This window comes from Ambystoma mexicanum, chromosome 2p (assembly GCF_040938575.1).
Source record: "Ambystoma mexicanum isolate Mex_15411 chromosome 2p, UKY_AmexF1_1, whole genome shotgun sequence".
NCBI lineage: Eukaryota > Metazoa > Chordata > Amphibia > Caudata > Ambystomatidae > Ambystoma > Ambystoma mexicanum.
Genome location: NC_090923.1, coordinates 340,198,801 through 340,220,357, shown reverse-complemented (window position 1 = coordinate 340,220,357; position 21,557 = coordinate 340,198,801). Strand labels below are relative to the sequence as shown.

Genomic DNA, 21,557 nt, shown 5'->3' with positions numbered 1-21,557 from the left:
ATCGACCATTGTATGACCACTTTGACCTCTTGCGTCGGCTCTCCTAGGGCCTCCTGGGATCTGTAGTTTTAACAAACGGGGACCGGCCAGAGTCTTTCCAATAGGCGCCGACATGGTGCCGGACCACTCTGCAGCTGGTTTCTCCCTGGGTTGTTTCAACAGTTCCGTAATACAAAGTCTTTGTTCTTTGATTCACATTATGTTGCCATTTGTAACCTTCATTCAACACGTTCCGTTTACTATCGGTTCTCCCTTCGACTCACTGCTGTGATGAACTGCGTGGTATTAATGGTCTCTGAGGTCAAGGGCGGTACTACAGTAACAAGTGTCTCTCCCTGACTTGGTCATCAGTGTAGGAGGGCTCCGTGCACCGTCGACATCTGCTACACCACACGCTAGCCGTTTCCAGCCTTATGATTCCTTTCACGGAGGCTTCGTGGGTGTGGGTCGAAAAGGGCAAGGGCACTTCCCTCCTTTACGTCAGTTCGCTTATCGCTGCCATTCTCATCCTCTTGTGTAACTGAAGGGTAAGCTCATAAATAAGTGGAAGGACTTGAGAGCTAATAGTACATGAAACGAGTAGGGAGGCGTCCTGCCACTTGTTTTTAGATCTCTTTACCTATACATTTTGGTAAAGGGTGATTATTTAGCATGCAAAAATAGGATTTGGCAACAGCTTTGTTACTTAGCTCATCCTCTTGAACTGCCGTCCTGGAATAGCTGTCTCGTCACGCGGTCTGCCTTGCTCAAAGTGTGCTCTCGTACGCCACCTTTTATCCCTGTGGGGAAGGGAAAGGGCAGTCAGGTGTGTGCGATTATTGTCAATTGCCTGACTCTGCCTGACCCTTGTGTTAGGACAGGTCAGGTAAATGGCCCTGGAGTCTTGCTGCCCTATTCTGGATTAGCTGGAGGGGTCCTGGAGAGAGGAAGAGTAGGACAGGGTTGGCTGTCAGTAGGTCTTTTTTGCTTTTTTCTTCCAGACTTCATAAGATAGGGATGGTAGATGATAGTGTAGCAGTTAAGGAAGGAAAGAGGAGAGGCTGCACTACACAGTTCTGGCCGAACTCACAAGGTGACCTAGTGGTTACAGGAGGGGCACAGAATAAAATGCAAAACAACACAGATTTGAAAATCAAAAACCAAGCACAAAATGCAGTCAGGAAAAGGTAGATAAGGTGAGGCCAGAGGCAGAATGAGAATGGGACAGTCGCGTTTACATTTGATAGTTGCAGAGGCAGTGGAAGAGTTCAACCAACACATACTTGAAGACTTGCAGACAGCGTGGGGGTCAAAGAGGACACATTCGAGTTGGCACCCGCTGCCTCAAGATGTAAAGAGAGGGGGTCAGAATGAGGAAACCCTCCCTTCCAGGCCGACAAGCACAGACAGAGCCTTAGCTATGGGCCTTTGCTGGAGGGACCAGCTTCCGCCTGCCGGCACCTCTCATTGGCTGAAGAAGGATGAAGGCAACCAATCAAAGTGAGGCCGCTAGCAGCCAGTCTATGGCGCCAAGGCCCTAGTGAGGGGCGGCCATCTTGGAATTTGTCGAGGCTTGCAATGACGGATAATGGTGGATGTTGAAAGCCCCACAAGGAAGGTTGCAGCCCTTCACAATTGCGCCCAAACGAAAACGCTATGATTTTTGATCAATATCGCTTCTTCAGAGAAGTTAGAACGTGATGCACGCTCAGCGGCGGAAAAAGCACAATATACATAAACATGTTATGGTAATTGCTACATTCAAAGTTGTATTTGTTTACCTAGTTGCCACTCAGGTGGCCAGCGAAAGAACAACATGTTATTGAAGGTATCCAGTGATTTCAGCAAATTTTAGAAATATACATGGGGGGTGGTATAAAGGGATAAAAGGGGTGGGGAGGGGGTTAGGGTGGGCTTAAACTCAAAGTGAAACAGGGGGGAACAGGAGGTACTCCCCAATAGAAGAAAAAAAAAATAATAAATCAGAATTTTGGTTTAGGTGAAACATCCCTCTGTGTAATGTTTTCATTAAAATCACATAGAACCGTTATTTCATTACCTGGGTAACCTAGAACCTACAAATGTTCTGAAATACTGTGTATACAAGGCTGACAGCAAGTTCAGAGAGGACACTCGCCTTACACAGGAGGGCGCCCTTTTATATGAATAAATACTTTCAGAAACTTACCTGGATCTCTGGAAACTCTTCACCTCTGAATGGCAACCCGCTGAACTGGAGCGATCCCTATGGAGGCCCTCCAGACCTTGCCCAGCAACTTCCCTGCCGTGCACCATCGGTACCTACTGGACTCCTTTCTCGGACTTCCAATGATATTGATGCCATTTTGTCCCTTTCTGCACAAATGTCACTTGCTGAATCTTGGACTTGGATCATTGGTCTCTGTTCAAAGCTCTGCAGCCTTTTCTGCACCCCTGCCGGCTTTGGTGTATGCCCGTTAGCATATCTTTGCGGTCTGGGTATTGCGTGCCGGAGCAGACTTCTACACGTAAAGGACCCCTTGACGTGTCAAGCAACATCAGAGCATCCGTAATCCCTGGTTAACGTGCACCGGGAATTGTGCAACCTGCTCTTTTCCCACTTTGTGACAGGCCGACAACACCAGCGGTCTACGTTGCCTTGAGACTTGGGACTCCACACCTTGGAAACTATGCAATTTGTCGGGCATGATGCGGCACCACAAAACGTTGGGCGCGATGAGGTGCCACAACTAGGCTAAGCAACCTCGTGGTTGCTAAGCAACCAGTGTTTTCAAAATTGCCCCATATCCGCCGGCAGGCGGAAGAGCCGGCCTCATCCAAGGCTCTGTTTGCCCTTGTTGGCACCGGGGCGCAAAGGAAGTCAACCTGTTAGCACTCTCATCGTCTTAACATTCAGCGCACAAACTGTACGAACTTTTTCCTGGCCTAATTTTTTTCATTGAAGCACCTGGGTGAAACACACATGAGTACCCCCACCCGCCTCATTAGGCACCACTTCAGAGCACATATGTATCGTACAGTCTAACGCTCAATACCTGCTGAAACCTGTCCCAGCACTGTATTTTGCACCCAATTGACTGCTCTTGCATTTATCCTGCATATATGGAACCCACATGGTGTGCCAGCTTGTCATATGTTCTTAGCACTGTATTAACATTGCATATCCATACCATCCGACAGCATTGTACTAGCATTCAGCTCTTAGTATCCTCGACCTAACCTATTCTGTTTCCTAGTTAACTAGTGACGTCATGGTAGCCTAGCCTACCCAATGAACTAGTGAAATAGTGAACCTATACTAGCTATGAGTAGGCACCAATACATGTTCACCGTTATCTAGAGCAGCCTACTTTGTATACTATGAGCATATGATTATTGTCTACCTAGCATATTAACCATTCTGACCACTCTAGACCATTTGAACACTCATCGGACTAGCCCAGCGTTACACTAATACAGTGAATGTTGTCAACTTTATTCTGTTTAGCCTATTCTAAACCTATTCTGCATTAGCCGACCTCTACCCTTGCTCACCTTTTCTGCTGAGCCCTGTCCACAGTGGCCTCACATGCACTTTGTTTCACTCAGTGCACTATGCATATCCAACACAGTAACTCTCCTACAACCTGCTTTCATACTTACCGCCCACTGGCTCATACTGACTGAATCACAGCCTAACAGCATCAAGCTCCCTCCCAACAACATAGATCACAGAATTAAGACCACCCGATTCTTACCAGCACTAAACACCTCCACCTTAGATGCCAGAATCAAACCTACCAACTTCCTACCTAAACTATTGACAAGCATTCCAAAAACTAATAAGGTGATGACTCCTAAACTCACCAATGACAGAAGCATCATAAATACCTCCACTAACTTGCAAGCCTCACACCCTAAAACTAAACTCAGAAACTCCAGACTTCGCTCTAGGTTAATCGCACACTATCAGCATGTCCTTTACAGCAAGCATACCAGATTTGATCATTCCAATACTACAGCTAACCTTAAGGGGCTCCGGCCTCTTAACCTTGCCCACACCAGTAAGTGGGCATCTACTAAACAAGCGAAAATTGACACCACTGTGCTGGTCAACCAAGTAATTCCTATCCTAAGCAAAACGGCTAATACAGAACTAGTCAAGCCTACACAGCCTCTCTCAAAGGAGTCTTAATTAACACAAGGTCTCTAGTGTCTCACGCTAGAGATGTATCTGATACCATGCTCTCCAACAACCTAGATTTCTTAGCTGTAACTGAATACTGGTTGCACGCAGCACCAGGACCCTCACAACTACTAGCCATCCCAGACAACTATTCCATCATTAGAGTTGACAGACCCACTTCCAGAGGAGGAGGCATTGCCCTTATGGTCAGGAACACACTTGATATGAGACTAGTTCCCTAACCTTCACTATCCTCTTGTGAAATCCTCTCTGCTAAGCTACAAACCTCACATAAAAGTACCACCTCTATTCACCTCATTTATAGGCTGCCAGGACCATCAGAAACCTTTGAAGAAGACATAATGACCTTACTATCCGATAATATTAAAACAACCTCACAAACCTTAATACTAGGAAACTTCAACTTAGGTTACAATGACCCTAATGATATCCCGGCAACATTCCTAGCCAACACTCTGGTTGAACATGGATTCACCCAAAAAACACACATCACACTACCCACTGGGTAGCAGACTTAAACTGTAACATCACAGTAAAGGGTATTACGCCACAAACTTGGTCAGGCCACAACCTTATCGAGTTCAAGCTCATTAGAATCTCAGCCCACAACAAATCATGTCCTATAGCACCCTCGTGCCCTACAAGAAACAAACTGAATATTACAGCAGAGGCAATTATGCCCCTTGTCATCCTGACCCTCAACGCACTACCAAACACAAGTGACCCCAGCGTCCTGGTAGATGCATATAATTCCTCAATGCTTAAAAGCCATTAACTCTGTAGCACCACTCAAAATGCGCAAAGGGAAACCTAGAGCCCATGTGAACGCATGGTTCAACCCTGAGCTGAAAATGACCCGCACTGAAAAAAGAAAATGAGAAAAGCCCTGGAAACTCGCACCTTCCCAGGAGAACAAAACAAACAATCTCCATCTCCACCAAATACAAAAATGAGATTATCTGTACAAAACGTGAGACCTACAACAACAGCATAAAACATGCAGGTTCTAGCACTAAAGAACTCTTTACCATCGTGCGAGAAATGGGAGACACATGCCTAAAAGATAAACTTTGGTGTACTAACATTCAAAGTGCACTCACTAATAAAATCACTAATCTACAGACCAAAATAGCTTACAAAACGCAGACTACTTACTACTTACTACACAAGTAGCTACTAAAACCCCTACAGAAGATCAGAACCCCCCCCCCCCACCCCACCCTCTCCCTCTCCCTCTCTGCCTAACGGCTTCAAATTCTGTAATGTATCCCCACATGATGTACAAAAAATCACTGCCTCACTGAAACTGTCTAATTGCAAGGGCTATAGTTGTCCAGCCCAGATTATCAAGGATGCAGATAGAGACCTGGCCCCATTCATCACCATCAACGCCTCCTTCACTAGTGGAGTATTACCTAGCAACCTAAAGGAATCCCGGGTACTCCCACTACTCAAAAAACTAATTCTAGACCCCACCATCCCCACCAACTACAGACCCATCACTACTGTCCCTTTTCTTCTAAAGATTCTAGGTAGGGTTGTATACTTACAAATCCAGAATTACCTTGAAGCCAACAAACTCTTGGGCTCTAGACAATCTGGCTTTAGACCTCAACATGGGACAGAAACTGCCCTTGTTGACTTAAAAAGCCAGATTGACGACCTGAAAGATAAAGGTGGCTTTGCCGTCCTGCTCCTCCTCGATTTGTCAGCATTTGACCTGGTTGACCATAAAGGTACTCTGCAAACACTTCGAAACGGCAACCTTCTTCAACTCTGCTATCACATGGATACAATCGTTCCTAAACAAAAAGGACCATGCAAGTCTTCTCACTTGCTGCAGCAGCCGACCCCATGTCGATCACCTGCGGTGTACCCCAGGGGTCCTGCATCTCTCCCACTTTGTATAGCATCTTTACAAAGCCATTATTTGACAAACTGGATCGTCTGGGTGTCACCTACACCAACTATGCAGATGACACCCAGATACTCCTACCCCTTACAGGCTCTTATGACATAGATGAAATCTACACCATCATTCAGGCATGGATGGCCACCCACGGCCTGTGCCTGAACGATGAGAAAACAGAACTATTGTTAGTTGGCTCCACAGTTAACTTAAACAAACTTGGACCGAACTACAACATATTTACCATAGATGGGAACAACATCCCAATTGCCAAAGTAGTAAAAACGCTTGGATTCTATCTAGACGCTACTTCCAACCTTAACAAACAAGTAAATATGACCTCCTCAGCTACAGCCTACACAGGCAAACAGATAAGAGCTGACAGACCAAGGTTATCCTCCAAAAGTTGTCTCACATTAGCCAGAGCTCTCATAGGCTCTAAATTGGATTATTGCAATGGGCTATACTTGGGCGCCAATAATACAGTAATCAACAAACTGCAGACACTGCAGAATAACTCTCTTAGAGCTGCCCTAAATATACTTCGTAACGAACATATATCAGCAACTAGGATACAACACAAGTGGCTCTCCATAAATGAAAACATTAAACTCACATCCTTATGTCTTACCTTCAAAGCACTGCATCACATAGCCCCTCCCTATCTAACAGAAAATTTCACCTGGAGAGCCTCCACAGGTATCACTAGATCCACAGATACGTCCTGTCTGACAGTTCCCAGGTTTAACCTTAAAATATCCGTTGGATCCAGCTTCCCGGTCATGGCCTCTCAACTGTGGAACTCACTCCCAGCTAACATTAGGACCATTCAAACATTTGAACATTTCAGGCAATGCGTCATATCCTGGATACTTAGTGAGAACTAACCATTACTGTTAGCACTTGTGTGTAAACAAACTACCTCCTGCACTTGTCTACCACTGATGCATGTACCTACTGCGTGTACTGAACTTTGCCAGTGTATTATACCCTCATGATTGTATGTATTCCACCCTCTGCCTAAGAGACTGCCATCATCATGTAACTGTACTTCAAAGCACCCAGATACCTCTGGGTCCGGTGCTCTATATAAATATAATAAACAAACAAACTCATCAGTAGTTCAACTTTACTTGCGTCCCTTATCAAATGTGTTTTTAACAATGTTTGGTCCTGCGCTCACCATACAATGTTGCTGCTTGCAACCTTGGCTTCAACACAGACCTGTCTTATATCAGTCTCCCCAACTCACCAACTGTGTTGATTTCAATGATGCTGCTTTGTTCTTGGAGCCAAGGACCGTACTACGGCGGATGGCATTTCTCACCGCCTCGATTATGGACATGGGAGTGCCCCGGGTACCTCTGACACACATAGCAGGATTCTTCAGACTGGTTTCCTGGTCTTTCACTTCATATTCTCGAGGTTTCAAAAAAAATGATGGTTCCTTATCGAAAAGGTAAGGGAACTTCCCTCCCTGCGATCCCCTTCTGTTTTGCCGTCTTTCTGCTCTGGTTAAACTGACATCTCGGAACTGCCGTTTCCTCGTGTGCTTTGCCTCGCTCAGAGTGTGCTCTCGTGCTTGGTCTTTTATCCGGAAGGAAGCTTAATGGTGTGTGTGTGTGTGTGTGTGTGTGTGTGTGTGTGTGTGATTATCAGTAATTGCCTAACCTTGCCTGACCATTGTATTGGGACACGTCAGGTATACGGCTCGGGTGTTAATCTGTTTTCCCTCATTGCGGGCTGTCCATGTGAAAGTGTTCATGTTGTTAAGGGGGTTGAGGGGTGGGTGTAGAGTTCCTAAATATCCTACTTGGTAGGATGGGGTAAAGGTGTTGCAGGGAAGGGGATACAGAGTCCCTCCATCCGGTGTCCTACTCCCACACCCCGAAGACCCCTCACCCAGCTGATCCTCCCACACTGGTCCACCCCCAGGAACTGGATCCAAAAGCGATGGCCATGTCCTGGCTACCTAGATGACAGATCCCCGGGGACTAGCGGGTGAGACGCCTTCTGTTTTCTCACACCTGTGCCTTTTTGTAACAATTCACATTTCAGAGACGAATGTCTTCACATATATCGTCATCAGCTACTCAGTGTTCGATTCTGAAACCCCCAGAATGCAGACATTTCCCTGGGTCCTGCTTTCCTGGTTTTCGACTCTCCCCACAGCCTGTTTCAGCACTTTAGTTAAGTTACACACTTTTTCTTCCAGCTGTGCTGCTCTGTCATTGTTTCCACTAACACACTCCTCATGTTTGGTTATTCTCCCGGATATGGTGTTGAATTGCTGCTGGAGAAAGTCAATCTTGATCGCCACAGTATCATCCTTGCTCAACAGCTTATTCCCTAATTTTGTCTCAAGGACCCCAGACAGCTCAAATTCGCGGCTCACTGAGTCACTGCTCTCACAATGTCCAAGAGTGGGTTGGGCATTGGGAGCCTGCTTGGCACCCATCTTAATGCACTAGGGTCTCTGACTTCGCAGCAGCAAACACGTTTATCCTACAACTTTTGATGGTGTGCCATCTCACTCTCAGTACATACTATTAAACTTCCCTAATGCAGTTTCAGATCCAATCTAGCACCCATTATTTCTTTGGTGTTTCTATGTTAAGTAGCACAACATGGGCAGGCTGCATCCGCTATAGTCACTCACATCATGTGGTCTCCACTCAGGGCACAATTTTACCGTCTTGTGCTCAGGTTCTAATAAAATGTCACTATCCATCAGCACAGTAAGCGGCATCACCATGCAAAGATTAAAACGAATAGGAGTTGCAGACTGAAGAAAATTCACAAAGCAAAGAACTTTCAGTAATAAGTAATGACGTACATGGACAAAATTAACAGCTTTCAGACAAGTATTTGGTGCAATTAAATGAGACCTTTTAGGAGAGTGTGTTAAAAGCCCTATAATAGGCAGCATAATATCATTGATCACTTGCCTCATCAATCACTTTAGCAAACTGCTGCAGAGTGGAGCTCATAACTTCATCATCACCCCCAAGTGGAAAGCGCTGCAAAAAAGGAGAATGTAAATTTAATCGTCAGATTATCCATAGAACACTTCAAAGACACAGATTTTCAATATGCACCACCATTAAACCTCACGCAATGTGCAATGACTGGAATAGAAAAATAAGCTATTCATTCACAGAGTATGCAAAGGTCAAAAACAGGGGACCACCAGGTGAAGTGTAAAACCAGTGGCTGTGAAAGGAGAGAAAACACAATAACCATAAAAATGTGTTACAGGAGAATCTAGGGAGTAAAGAATACAACGATAGGACATACAACAAAGTAAGATATATTAGAAACCGTGGAAGTTTAAGAGGGACACTGAAAATGTGGAAGCCAGAAGCAGCAGTATCGTATAGGAGAGGGCAAGGAAACTATAAGGCAAACTAGATGGGACTCTGACCCTTAAAGCAAACGGTTGCAAAGTAAAAAAAGGCTATTAAGAAGCAGAAAGAATGAGCGTTTCTAAATAATGGGGCTGTCAGAAACAAGCAGTAAAGGGGACGTGACGTGAGAATGAGGTAGAGTAAACCAGCAGCAATAGGAAATGAGAGTGATGGAGAAATTATCAGAGATGGCAAAGGTTAAAAAATGATGAGCCGAATTTTGTAGATTAAGTGAATTTTTGTTGCCTGGACAAACGTTAAAATTGAGCATATACTACATACATGGACTCACTCGCTGAAAATATTGAGCTCTGGGAACATTGACCCCAACCTGCTCCCCCCAGCACCCACCGTCTCCCCACAAAACAAGCACAGCCTTTTCTCGAACAATTATGGCTTTAAAGGTTTGGAGACATGTATTTATTAATTACCACTGAAGTATGTATAACTATTGAGGTGCAAAGTACTTATGGCAGCTGACTAATTGTACGTGACTGTAAATATGTGTAGGTTAACAGGAAAAGCCAGACACACATGGTGGGAAATGGAGGAATGACGAGTAGCACACATTAGAAAAACATGTAAGAGGGGAAAAGGGGGGCGTTAAAGGGAGGCGATAGTGACTTATATAATGGCAATGAAAGGCAAACAGTCATTGGGGCGAGAGGAGAAAGTAAAAGAAGAGGGAGGCAAAACACACAAAAAGTGATGCAGACCGCAATGGCACAAATTAATTTTTTTACGGTACCTGTTTCTCATACTCCTTTAAAAGTTTTGACGTCAGATGGGTCGCTGCACTCAATTCGTTCTAGTAAAGAGAGAATGAAATGTTACGATATCCATTGCCCAACGGATGTCACTTCACATGCTACAAAAAGACAAGAAACTAACCTTAGTGTTTAGACTTCCTGAAATAGAAGCTCTTATTAGTTTTGTCTCATGTGTGGTACTTTAGCATACGTGACGCAAAACTAATTATATGGGAGTTCTTGAAGAGAAGGCGGTGGCCTCCGAGGATGGCCATTAATCCCGCATATGTTTGGCTATTTTTCCACCCATTTACATCGCGTCCCCGCCCACACCACCTACACAATGGTCTTCTGCTAATTGATCGTTTTAGGCATGAAAGCTAATTTCTCAATTGAAGCTTTACATCAGCTTCTTGTGTAACAAAATGGCTTAACCAAGAGATCTTTCAGAAACCTAACTTTATAAGCAAGGTCTTCCTACAATCAATTTAAACTTCAAAAGCCTTGAATGTTCATTTAATGGTGCATCCTGAAAGCTACAGTTTAATTATCTCGTACTGATCATTCACGGGCACCTGTGGAAATCATGTTGCAGTGTTCTTACAGTACATAACAGTGGTATTTTCCACAGACAAGTGCCACTTAATCGGCGCATCTCATTGCATGACTTTCAGGTTTGCTTACCTAGCAAAGGTTTCATGTGCTTATAGGATTTCTCCTTTCCTCTTCTGTTGAGAATTCAATTTATAAAAAATATATCCGTAGTTTGCCAAGGACAGAAGTAGCACTTAAGAACCTCCGTGTTAACAGCTAGTGAACTATTCTTCATCCACAGCACCTTATTAGTGCTGGAGGTTCCTGGCTACGTTTGTGTACTTGTATGCACATGCACCTCATACAAAAAGTTTATTCCCAAAAGGAGCATACCCATAGATTTGTGTTTCTTGCTCTCATTTTGCAGATTTAAAAAAATGCAGGCATTGTGTTTTTGCAATTCCTGCATGAAAGAGGAGGCTACAGGGATACGTGCACAATTGGGCTACAACAAGTTTCAATCTATAGAAAAACAATGTGTGCAGGCAGCCATGTTTTGGGCTTTACTTGGCTATCTTTTGGGTGCAGTAACATGGGAGTACTCCCATCTATTCCTTGCACCGAATGCCTGCTAAAAATAAGCATATGCAAATCCACGCTTATAGCTCTTGTACAGGCATAATAAAGGCATTTGCCAGGAACTGCCACCATCTGTCCAGATCCACACACCATTTACAAGCTGTTGCTATCTTCTGACCAGGTAGTACCATTATGGCAGTGCCTGACAAATACCTGCCCCGGGACTACAAAAAAGCAAAAAAAAAAGTTTGCTTTGCCAATGCTGGTTTGCTTCCTGGATTGTCTGAAACAAAGAAGGAGGGCTCCGATGGGGGAATAGGAATGCCTTTTTAGAAGCCACATTTGCTTGTCACAAACTATCTGCAGGTGTGAGTCACCTGGTATTTGGCTCGCTCTTTGCCTTTCACACAGGAAAACGCCTCATTCTGAAAACGGATTGCGTTTTGCTTCTCAGATCATCATACTGGACAACCAAATGAACTTCTTTAGGTCTTTTACTCTAGAATTATCGACCCATGTATCAATACCCTCTCTGCCACCCTCGACTGAATGGTACTTACAGTGCCTCATGCTACCTTCCTCCAAAACCAAGGAAATCGGCTTGCTGACCCCAACAGCCCCACCTGTCCTCGCGTCCATTCTCCCATACCTCATTACCCCTTCACACAAGGCTCGCAAGCATGCAGTAATTACGAATATAGACCTCAAACTCAAGCACTTAAATCACCCCGACTGCCACAGTGCCTAGGATGAACATCTGCAAAATCTGTCCTCCCGTGTTTCAAATTGTCTCAACTGCTCTTCTAGCCTCCACTTTGGCCTTCCCCATTACTCTTTTGCAGATTATTCTATGCCACCACCAACTACTTTCCTATCTTTTAAACAGCAGGCTCCCTGGTACCTGGGTCCCCCCAATGAAAGTAGAATTAAGAATTAGAACTTCCGGCTCCTGGACACGCTGCAGCGAACTGAGACTCAGGTGGTGGAATTGAATAGGGAGGCGGCAGGTGGCGCTGTGGTGGGTGACGCCCTGGCGCAGAAGTTGGAGCTCCACCAGGAAATCTTGGCGGATCCGTCGCATTTTGATAGTGGTAGGCGGGACGTTAGATTGCATGGGAAGGGGGACAAGGCGGGCAAGTTATTGGCCTGGCTGATTAGCAAGGAAAACCCAAGCCTGGCTATAACCCAGGAGATAGTGGGGACACAGAGGGAGATTAATGAAGCCTTCGTGGCATTCTACGAGGAGCTGTATACGAGTGAGGGTGGGTACGTGGATGTCGATGTAGAGGACCTCATGGATTTGTTACGATTACCGAAATTAGGGGAGAAGTCACCGGAAGAATTGGAGTCCCCAATCGAGGAGGTCGACATCCGCTGGGTGATTTGCACAATGAGGAAAGGTACAGCGATGGGTAGTGACGGATTCCCAGTGGAGTTTTACTCCACGTTTGTTGATCTCCTGGCGCCACAGCTCCAGAAGGTATATGAGGAAGCTTTTCAGAGGGTTTGCCTCCCGGAATCGATGAGAGAGGCAGTGATAACTGTGATATTGAAGGAGGGAAAGGACCCGATGGACTGCGCGGCGTATCGACCGATAGCCCTATTGAATGTTGATGGGAACATTCTGGGGGAGATTCTAGCCGCTAGACTGGCGAGGGTAGCACCGCACTTGGTCCATCAAGACCAATGCGGGCTTGTGGAGGGGGGGGGGGAGAAATACGTCTGGTAACATCTCTCGTCTTCACCATGTTATGGATTTAGTGAAGTCGCAGAAGCAGGACCTGGCGATAGCCTCTTTCTACGCTATGAAGGCGTTCGACTCCCTAGAGTGGAAATGGCTATTCCGCGTGCTGAGGAAATTTAGGTTTGGGGATAACATATATAGATGGTTGGCTCCATTTTATACGAAGCCAATGGCTACGGTGAGGACTAACAACTGGGTGTATGGGACATGGGAACTGGGCAGGGGGACGTGGCAGGGGTGTTCAGCCTCCCTGATTCTGTTTGCCTTGGCCCTGGAGCCCTTGGCAGCATTTCTGCAGCAGGAAATGAGGGAGGCAGGGATTGAAGCGGGAGGTCAACTGTATATAGTTTCCCTTCATGCAGATGATTTATTGTTGTACGTGGTAAACCCCAAGACGTATCTTCCAGAGTTGCTCGAGATATTGAAAAATGTTCACTTCATGTCTGGCTTTCGCATTAATCCTGGAAAATCGGTGGCGTTTCCGTTAGGGGGGTTAAGAGATAGCCCACGGGAGGACCTACCAGAGTTTGGAATAAAATGGGAGAGGGAATCATTCCAGTAACTGGGGATAAGGGTATTCCATGAGATGGAGGATACGTTTGTACATAATACAGGAAGGGCGTTGTCAAAAATAGGAGGAGGAGGAGATTGTCCTTAGAGACACTGCAGGGGACTAGAGAAGAAGGGGGACTGGGCCTCCCGAATTATGGAAAATACTTTGTGGTGGCACAGTTGCAGTCGATTTTGGTGTGGGATCAACTTGGGGGGGGGGGACCCTGAGAGGATTGATAGGGGATCTACCGCCAAACCGTAGAGCGGTTGAACTACTTTGGTACCCAATGGGTAATAGGGGGAGAACCACTGTGTTTGAGGCGGTGAGAGAGACGTGGAGGAAATATGTTTGGGGTAGGGGAGTTGGGGAGCACTATGAGGGTAGACTACCCTGGGGTACAGATCGGAAGCTCCATCAGGCGATTGGAAGGGCAGGAATACAGAGGCTCTGGGAGAAGGGGTGTGAGACGGTGGGGGACCTTTTTGAAGGAGGGAAGCTACTTACCTGTAAGGAATGGTGTTTGAATTTCGGTCTACCGCAGGGACTTTTCCTGGCGTATGGAGCGGTGGTTCGTAGGTTAGCGAAGATGTGGGAGGGAATTCCTGAGGAGCCGGAGCCGAGTCTGGTGCTCCGAGTTTTGCTTGATCAGACGTTGGGCAAGGCACGTATTTCACGGATCTATAAAGCCCTCCGGGGGGGGGGCCAAAGGGTGAGTTGAAGATTAAGGAGAGGTGGGAAGCGGACATGGGATGCCAATACCGGAAAAAGAATGGGCACAGGTCTGGGGCTTGGTCCGGCAGATATCACGGAATGCCCACTTCCAACTGGTCCAGTTTAATATTTTACACAGGACGTATGTGACCCCGGTGGTGCTTCGGGCAATGAACAGGGAACAGACGAATGAATGTCCTAGGTGTGGCACGGCACAGGTGGGGTTCTGGCATATGGTATGGGAATGCGTGATAATAATGGAGTACTGGGGTGAAGTTATTAAAGGGGTGAATGGGCTGTTGGGAACCAGATGGGAACGGACTCCGGAAATTTGTATATGGGGTAAACTCCCAGGGGCGGAAAAGGCATAAATTATGGAATAAGATGGGCCGGTTCCTGTTTATTTTGGCGAAACGACGAATGGCAATAGCCTGGAAGTTTCCACAAGGCCCTGCAATAAATATGTGGCAGGCGGATGCCCGGAGATGGGGCTTGGCAGAACTAACGATTCTGCAGAAGGCAGAAACTGAAATGGAAGGGGAGGGAGTGTCGATACATTGCACTCAATTGCTGAATGAAGGGGAAGGGAAGGTTGGGATCATTACTTGTTTCTGGTTTGGTATTATAAAATGCTAATAAAGAGCATTTAAAAAGAAAATGTATTAGAACTTCCCATCCATTCTCAACGCCTCCATCGGCAGGAGATGGTCTCGCTCACCTTCAAAACAGCCTCAGTTAAATCTCTCCACAAAAAAAAGACCAAAGAAAAGGTCCATCCTAGACAACCCAACAATTACCATTCAATCTCTAACATATTTCAGGTGCACAATCCTAAACATTAATTCACCAACAGCTTTGGGGATATGTCAACATTAAAAACCTCATCCATGACTCTCAACATAGATACAGGCCAACGACAGGAACAGGAACCATGCTTTGTTCAATTTGGGAAACTGTAAAGAACGCAAACAACTCAACCAGTACACCCAGTCTTCTGGACATTTCTGACGTATTTGACACCAATATGATAAAAAAGGCTTGAGGACAGTGGTTGGGATAAAATTGATCATACTACACTACAATGGATTGCGACCTTTGTGACTATGAGAACACAAACACTTAGTCCTTTCCAGATCACCACCTTGCAGCACAACATGCAGAGTACACCAATGTTACAGTCTCTAGCCCCTTACCTTCATTGTATTCAGCCCCCACTCTTAGATCTCATCAGCAACGCAGGATTCAAACACTTAGACATAAAAATGGTATGCAAGCTCAACAACAGACACGCCGGATGTGTACATATGACTTGTACACATGGACTCTTGGATGACCTTTATCTAACACATTTAAGCTCAACCCATTCAAACAGAACTCATGATCTCCGTTTGCAATATCCGCTAACTGCGCAGCAAGTCACTGGGCAGACATAATGGGCTCTTGCCCACCACCTACTTACTCTAGTACGCTTTGAAACACATTATGTATAAGCTCTATATAAATAAACTATCATATCATATCACTTCATTGATTCAGGTCGTCCTAACTCTGCACCGCAGGATGCATCATGCCTTAATGAACCTTAACAGGACCAGGTCAGTTCTCACAGGTACTCTTGCCAAGGCACACCAGATCTGTTAAACATAATAGGCTCCAACGGTCATAATTTTCATCATATCCTACATGCCAGAGCCTTACCTCCACCGCACCAGTCGTCTAAATACCCACACCTGGGGCTGTGGCAGATTTTGCGGCAGAAAATAGTACTGTACCTGATGCAAGGCTCTGGAGAAAGTAGGATCTCTCTGCTCAGTGCAACAGAAACCTCCACCCCAGAACACTTGTCAGGCTTACCATAGGACAGCAATATTTTGGGGGGTCTGCGTCTAGAGTACCTAGGCACTCCTTTTTATTAATATGAGATGTTCCCTACAAAGGTTTATTACTAAATCAAATATTTAAACTTGCAATAGTGTTTTGTATACTCCTAAATAGAAACACATAAAATATGCTCCCTCTTAGAACTTATGTAAAATGTATTCTCTTTTTGAGATAACATGAGCATTAAAAATTGTATAGTCAGTCAAACAATATGCAGTTTCCAACATTAGCAATAAATTAGTTGAATGGGGAGCTAGCATACTACTCTTCTTTTATTCACTTCTAAAATGTTAAAGCGACCCAATCAAAGCAATGTGTGTGTAGCCATTGTGGCAGAGCAAGACTTACAATTAGAATCAGAATCAGAGTAGTGCGGATCCGGATTGGCAACCCAGTGGACAGGTGAGGTTATATATACAACCAACAATACAAAAGAGAAACTCTGGGACACCCGCTCGTAGATGGGGATGTCAGAATATCAACCCTATACCAGGAAAAGTACACTCTGTTAGAAAAACAAAGGGTGGAACTTGTGTCCTTCGTCATTTGCGGTATAAAAGGATACTCAACCTCTTACCAAATGACTTGGAAAAGAGGAATCCCAACCAAACTTGCCTGTTAAACTCATTAAAAAAAAAAATCACCACATTTTATTTAAATATACATACAACCCCTCAATAATCCCTTAAAAGGAAAGAGGTACAATTTCTGTCAAACGTCCCTGGCTTCTAAGGGCAGTTATCTAAGAACAACCTAAATGCAATATCAATCCATGGGTTAAAAAAAACACAGGTAAACCATTTAAAATCCTCCTGCACTCCTCTCCTCCATCATCTGCGCTTTGATGAATCCATTTCTCAAGGCCAAAGAAATACGAGGGGCAGCATAAACTGGTATAATGCCCGGTGTCAAAACACAGTCTAGACTCAAGATGGCTGCCGATATGGTAGACATATCGGCAGCTGCTCCTTAAGCCCTGTGCTTTTATACGGCACTTCCACCACCCCAGAGCTGTGGAAAGCTGGGTATAGGGCCGGCAAGAAGAGGAGAAATCCTGCATCACCTGATCTGGTTGGCGAGGAACAATCAGGCAGAATCCAGGCCAAAATAGAGGTGTGCAGGGTTGCATTGCCGCAGCCCCCCACCAAGGCCGCAGAGAGGTGATTTGAAGCGGGAGCGGGCGGGACAGGACGACCCCAGGCCACCCAGCCAGGCAAGCCTAAACCAAGCAACGGACACCTGGAAGTGCTTGCACGGAGCCCCATGAGGAGGGGAAGCAGAGCGATTGCAGGCAAAGTGGAGTAAGCCACAAGTGGGCCAACAGCTGGTTTGGCTGTGTGGCCGGAGAGGCAAGCAGACATGGGAACTGGCTGGGCCTGAGCCTACCCCAACTATTGAAAGTGGCCATGGCCCGACAGCTTCTGGTGATGCCGACAGGCTGTCCCACAGTGAGGCAGAAGAGCAGATGGCGGCTGAATCCTTGCGGAGCACCCAGCGTCATGTCGGTATCAACTTGGCACAGGTGGGTGTGGACGAACCCCCTGTCATCGGCTCAGAGAGCTTAGAAGAAGCAGGAGCTTGGGAGCCACACAGGGCCCCAGACAGTGCCCCGGGCTCCGGAGGTGCATAGCCATGTACCAATAAGCATATAATTATGCGGACAAGCCCTCCGGGCATCGGCTCGGACGGACTAGACGAGACGCCCACACCGGAAATCAGAGAGGAGAAGTAGGAGGCCAGCACAGCGTCTATAAGGCACGAGAGAGTGGTGCGCCCTCGTAGGGGAGCGCAAGTGGCAAATTGGTAAGCAGACCCTGGTGGAACAAAGAAGAGCAGGCGATCCAGATGGGAGAGGCTGACAGCCCAGACCCAGGGCAGGAAAGGAGGCATAGCCTAATGAGAGGCCCCCACGTCTACCCCACCCCCGGGCACAGCAGCATACTGGGAAGAAAAGTCCACAAGGAGGTAACCCGGCAGGAGTCAGGTGAAGGGGGCTAGAATACCATAGACACGAGGCATCCAGCGCTTCCAGGGAAGGGGGTGACTTTGGAGTCACAGTGCTGATTGGGAGTGGAGACCAGGCCACTGGGGCCAATAAGCAAGATTGGAAGGGTTCCCAGCCGGCCCCAGCAACCCGGAGTGTACCCCCCTCGAGGAGTGGGCTCAAACAGACCCAGTTATCGGCAGCCCAAAAGGAAGCTCCGAATCAGCAACGCCCCGGAGAGTGGAGGTACCTGGCTGGATCGGGGGTGTGAGAAGAGTGGCCCCCAGCAGGACAGCTCGGAGGAGCATCCCCATGCGAGGCCCGGGATCAGAGGGAGGATACTTCGGACACAAGCACCTATGGAAAGAGGACGCACAACTACCCCCACAGACCACGGGGGAGCGGACGGATGTCAAAGGCAAAGGAGAAGGCCTTGAAGCAGGCGGCGGACGCAGTGAGCACCATGTCCACCGAATGGGCTGCTCCGAGTGAAGGGAGGCAACCATCGAAAGCGCTCCGGGAAATGGCAGAGCTCAGGGGCTCGGTGAGGCCTGGAGGACAGAGACCATATCACGGCAGGATCTCCACAATGACCTAATGATCCTACAATTATCGCTCACAAAAGCTTTCCAGGAACAGTTCCAACTAATGAGGTTGGACCTCAACATGGCCTTGGCAGAAATTAGACGGGAGGACGAACCTCCATAAAGGAGCCTCCATGAAGTGGACAAGGACACAACAGCATATAGTGAGGCCATAAAGCAACTCAACGTGGCCATGCAAAACTTAGAGTTGCAGATGGAAGGCATGGAGAACAGATAAAGGAGAATCAATATAAGGATTAAAAAACCTGCCCGACACAGTCACAGATAAGGACGTGAAGCAGGAAGTCTGGGTAATTTTTGCAGACATCCAGGTCCGGAGGAGATAGGAGATCGAATTAAACCGGAACTACACAACACGTAGAATAGCAAGGGGTGCCAGCGGCTTGCCGAGGGATGTTTGGACAGCCTTTTCGCACTATGCTCAGAAATAAGCAGCCCTATGGTCGGCAAGGACCAAAGAGCCAGTGCTATATCAAGGAACTACGATTTCCCTATTACAAGAGCTGGCAACCAGCACCTTACTCAAGAGAAGACAGAAGGGAGCTGTGGTGAGGGAGCTGGCCCACAGGGGCACCCTTTACTAATAGACATGTCCCTTTGGACTGGTTTTTGAATGGGAGGGGGTTCTGAAGCAAATTACATCGCCCCAGAGGGGGCCAACCTCCTGCAACTAGAAAGAAGCCAAATCCTGCAGGTTAACCACTCCCTCCAGCAGGAGAATCGCACAAGGCCCAGAGTCAACTTGAGGGGCCCATGCCCAAAGGCTGGTGGGGCTGAGCGGGAGGGGGTAAATCGACAGAGGGATAACAGCAAGGGAAGAGGCGCACACACAAGGTTTGGCTCAAGGCGTGGTGGTATATAATCGCAGGTTATAGTGCTGTGGAAGTGCAGGAGGATGCTGCATCTTGGTTTCAGTTAGGGCAGTGATGCCTGGGGGGATTGTGGGGTAGGGATAGCTAGGTGGGGGTTGTAAAGGGAAGGATGGGAGGGCACTGGTGGTTGGGGGAGGGACAAGGGCTGATGGTTAGTTGGGGTTTGCGGGGGGTGGAGTAGGAACCAGGATAAAAGGCCAGGGGCCAGAGCAGGGGGTGGCTGGGCAGGGGGAGAGGAGGATGCACTGTGGGGAGAGGAACAAAGGGGCACAAAACCAGAAAGAAAATTCAAGTGGTCAACACATAAATGTAAGGGGACTCAACTCCCCGCTCAAGAGAAAAATAACTAAGGCAGTTCACTAGGAAGACAGGCCCCCCGCTACAGGAGACCCACCTCTCGAGGCAAGATCAGGCAAGATTCAAGCTATTGGGCTACTGCTGAATCTTTCATGCCTCCAGCCCGACTAAGAAAAGTGGGGTGGCTCTGGCTATTCGCAATGGGATGGATCTCAGAATAAAAGAATCCAAGGCAGATAGAGGGGCAGATTTGTTATAGTAGTGGGGTAAACTGGTAGAATCTCGGCATCCATGTAGGAGGCAAAAATCACTTTCCTCCCTAAACCTAACAAAACTCACACTAGCTGCACAGCGCATAAACCAATAGTGCTGATAAATGCGGATGCCAAAATAAATACAAAAATCTTAGCCAACAGGCTAGAGAGATTTCTTCAGAGTTGAATTCATTCGGACTAGGCAGGATTTGTACACGGGTGGCAGACGTTCAACAACATCAGGCATATGGCACACTTGATAGAGCAAACACACAAAACCTCAACTCCCTTGGTGTTTCTCTCACTTGACACCGAAAAGGCCTTTGACCAAGTGGAGTGGTCCTCCCTTTTCAAAGTGATGGAAAAGATGGGGTTAGCAGGGGTCTTTTTACAAAAATGGTTAAGTCCAACTACAACTCACCGTCAGCGTGTCTCCTCATTAACGGGTCCTTGTCCCAGGCGATCCACCTACACCGAGTGACCAAGCAGGGGTGCCCCCTCTCTCCTCTTCTGTATGCAATCTACCTGAAACCACTGCCGCGAACACTGCGCAAGTCTGACGGTATCCCTTTCGGCAGCACCCAACACAAAGTAGCAGCTTTTGCAGACAATATGCTTCTTTCACTGATGAGGCCGGGAAATTCATGGAGGGCATGTAGGGGGATATTATCAGACTTTGTGGAGGTTTCAGGCCTCAAGATCAACATAACCAAGTCAGAATTACTGAATCTTTTGGTGACAGAGAGGGAAGTGGTGGAGTTAAAAGCCTCCTCACAGTTCTGCCCCGAAAGGATCAAGTATTTGGGAATCTGGACGACTCCTCAGATCACCGGTTGGTATGCAGCAAATTACCCTCCCCCTCCCCCGCCCCCTAAGACTCTTAGAATCTCATGGGTAGGCGGAATGGCAACAGTTAGGATGATGACGTTGTCTGGCTATTTTACCTCTTCCAGGCAATCCCGCTAGCAGCCGGAAGTGGCTTCTTTGGAGAGTTAGGGAAAATAACAGGTCACTTTATATGGGAAGGCAAGGGGCCAAGGGTTAGTTGTTCCCTGTTGACGTCCCCAAGGAGGGATGGATGGCGCTCTCTAATTTTCTATTATACTATGAGGCATCAACACAGAGGATTATACAGGAATGGTTTTTGGGACTCATGGGGAAGCAGTGTGTGGCTATGGATCGGGCAGTGGCAAGGCATGACTTGAGTGAGGTACTATGGCTGCCATGCCAACACAGACTGCAGCAGATGTACTGGAGTGTCATAAGATTAGTGGCAGACACATGGGATAGGCTGGCAGGTAAGTACGGGATCA

At 46.9% G+C, this 21,557-nt stretch overlaps 1 protein-coding gene across 2 annotated transcripts in view; it reads right to left on the bottom strand.

Annotated features, from left to right (window-relative positions):
• Window positions 1-21,557, bottom strand: part of APPL1 (adaptor protein, phosphotyrosine interacting with PH domain and leucine zipper 1) — an 820,938-nt gene that overhangs the window by 717,758 nt on the left and 81,623 nt on the right. For both annotated transcript variants that reach the window (XM_069643674.1, XM_069643675.1), the window contains exons 3-4: window positions 10,230-10,289; window positions 9,023-9,094 (exon numbers count right to left, since the gene is read on the bottom strand). In XM_069643674.1, the coding sequence (XP_069499775.1) occupies window positions 9,023-9,094; window positions 10,230-10,289 (132 nt within the window). The remainder of the gene's footprint in view (window positions 1-9,022; window positions 9,095-10,229; window positions 10,290-21,557) is intronic.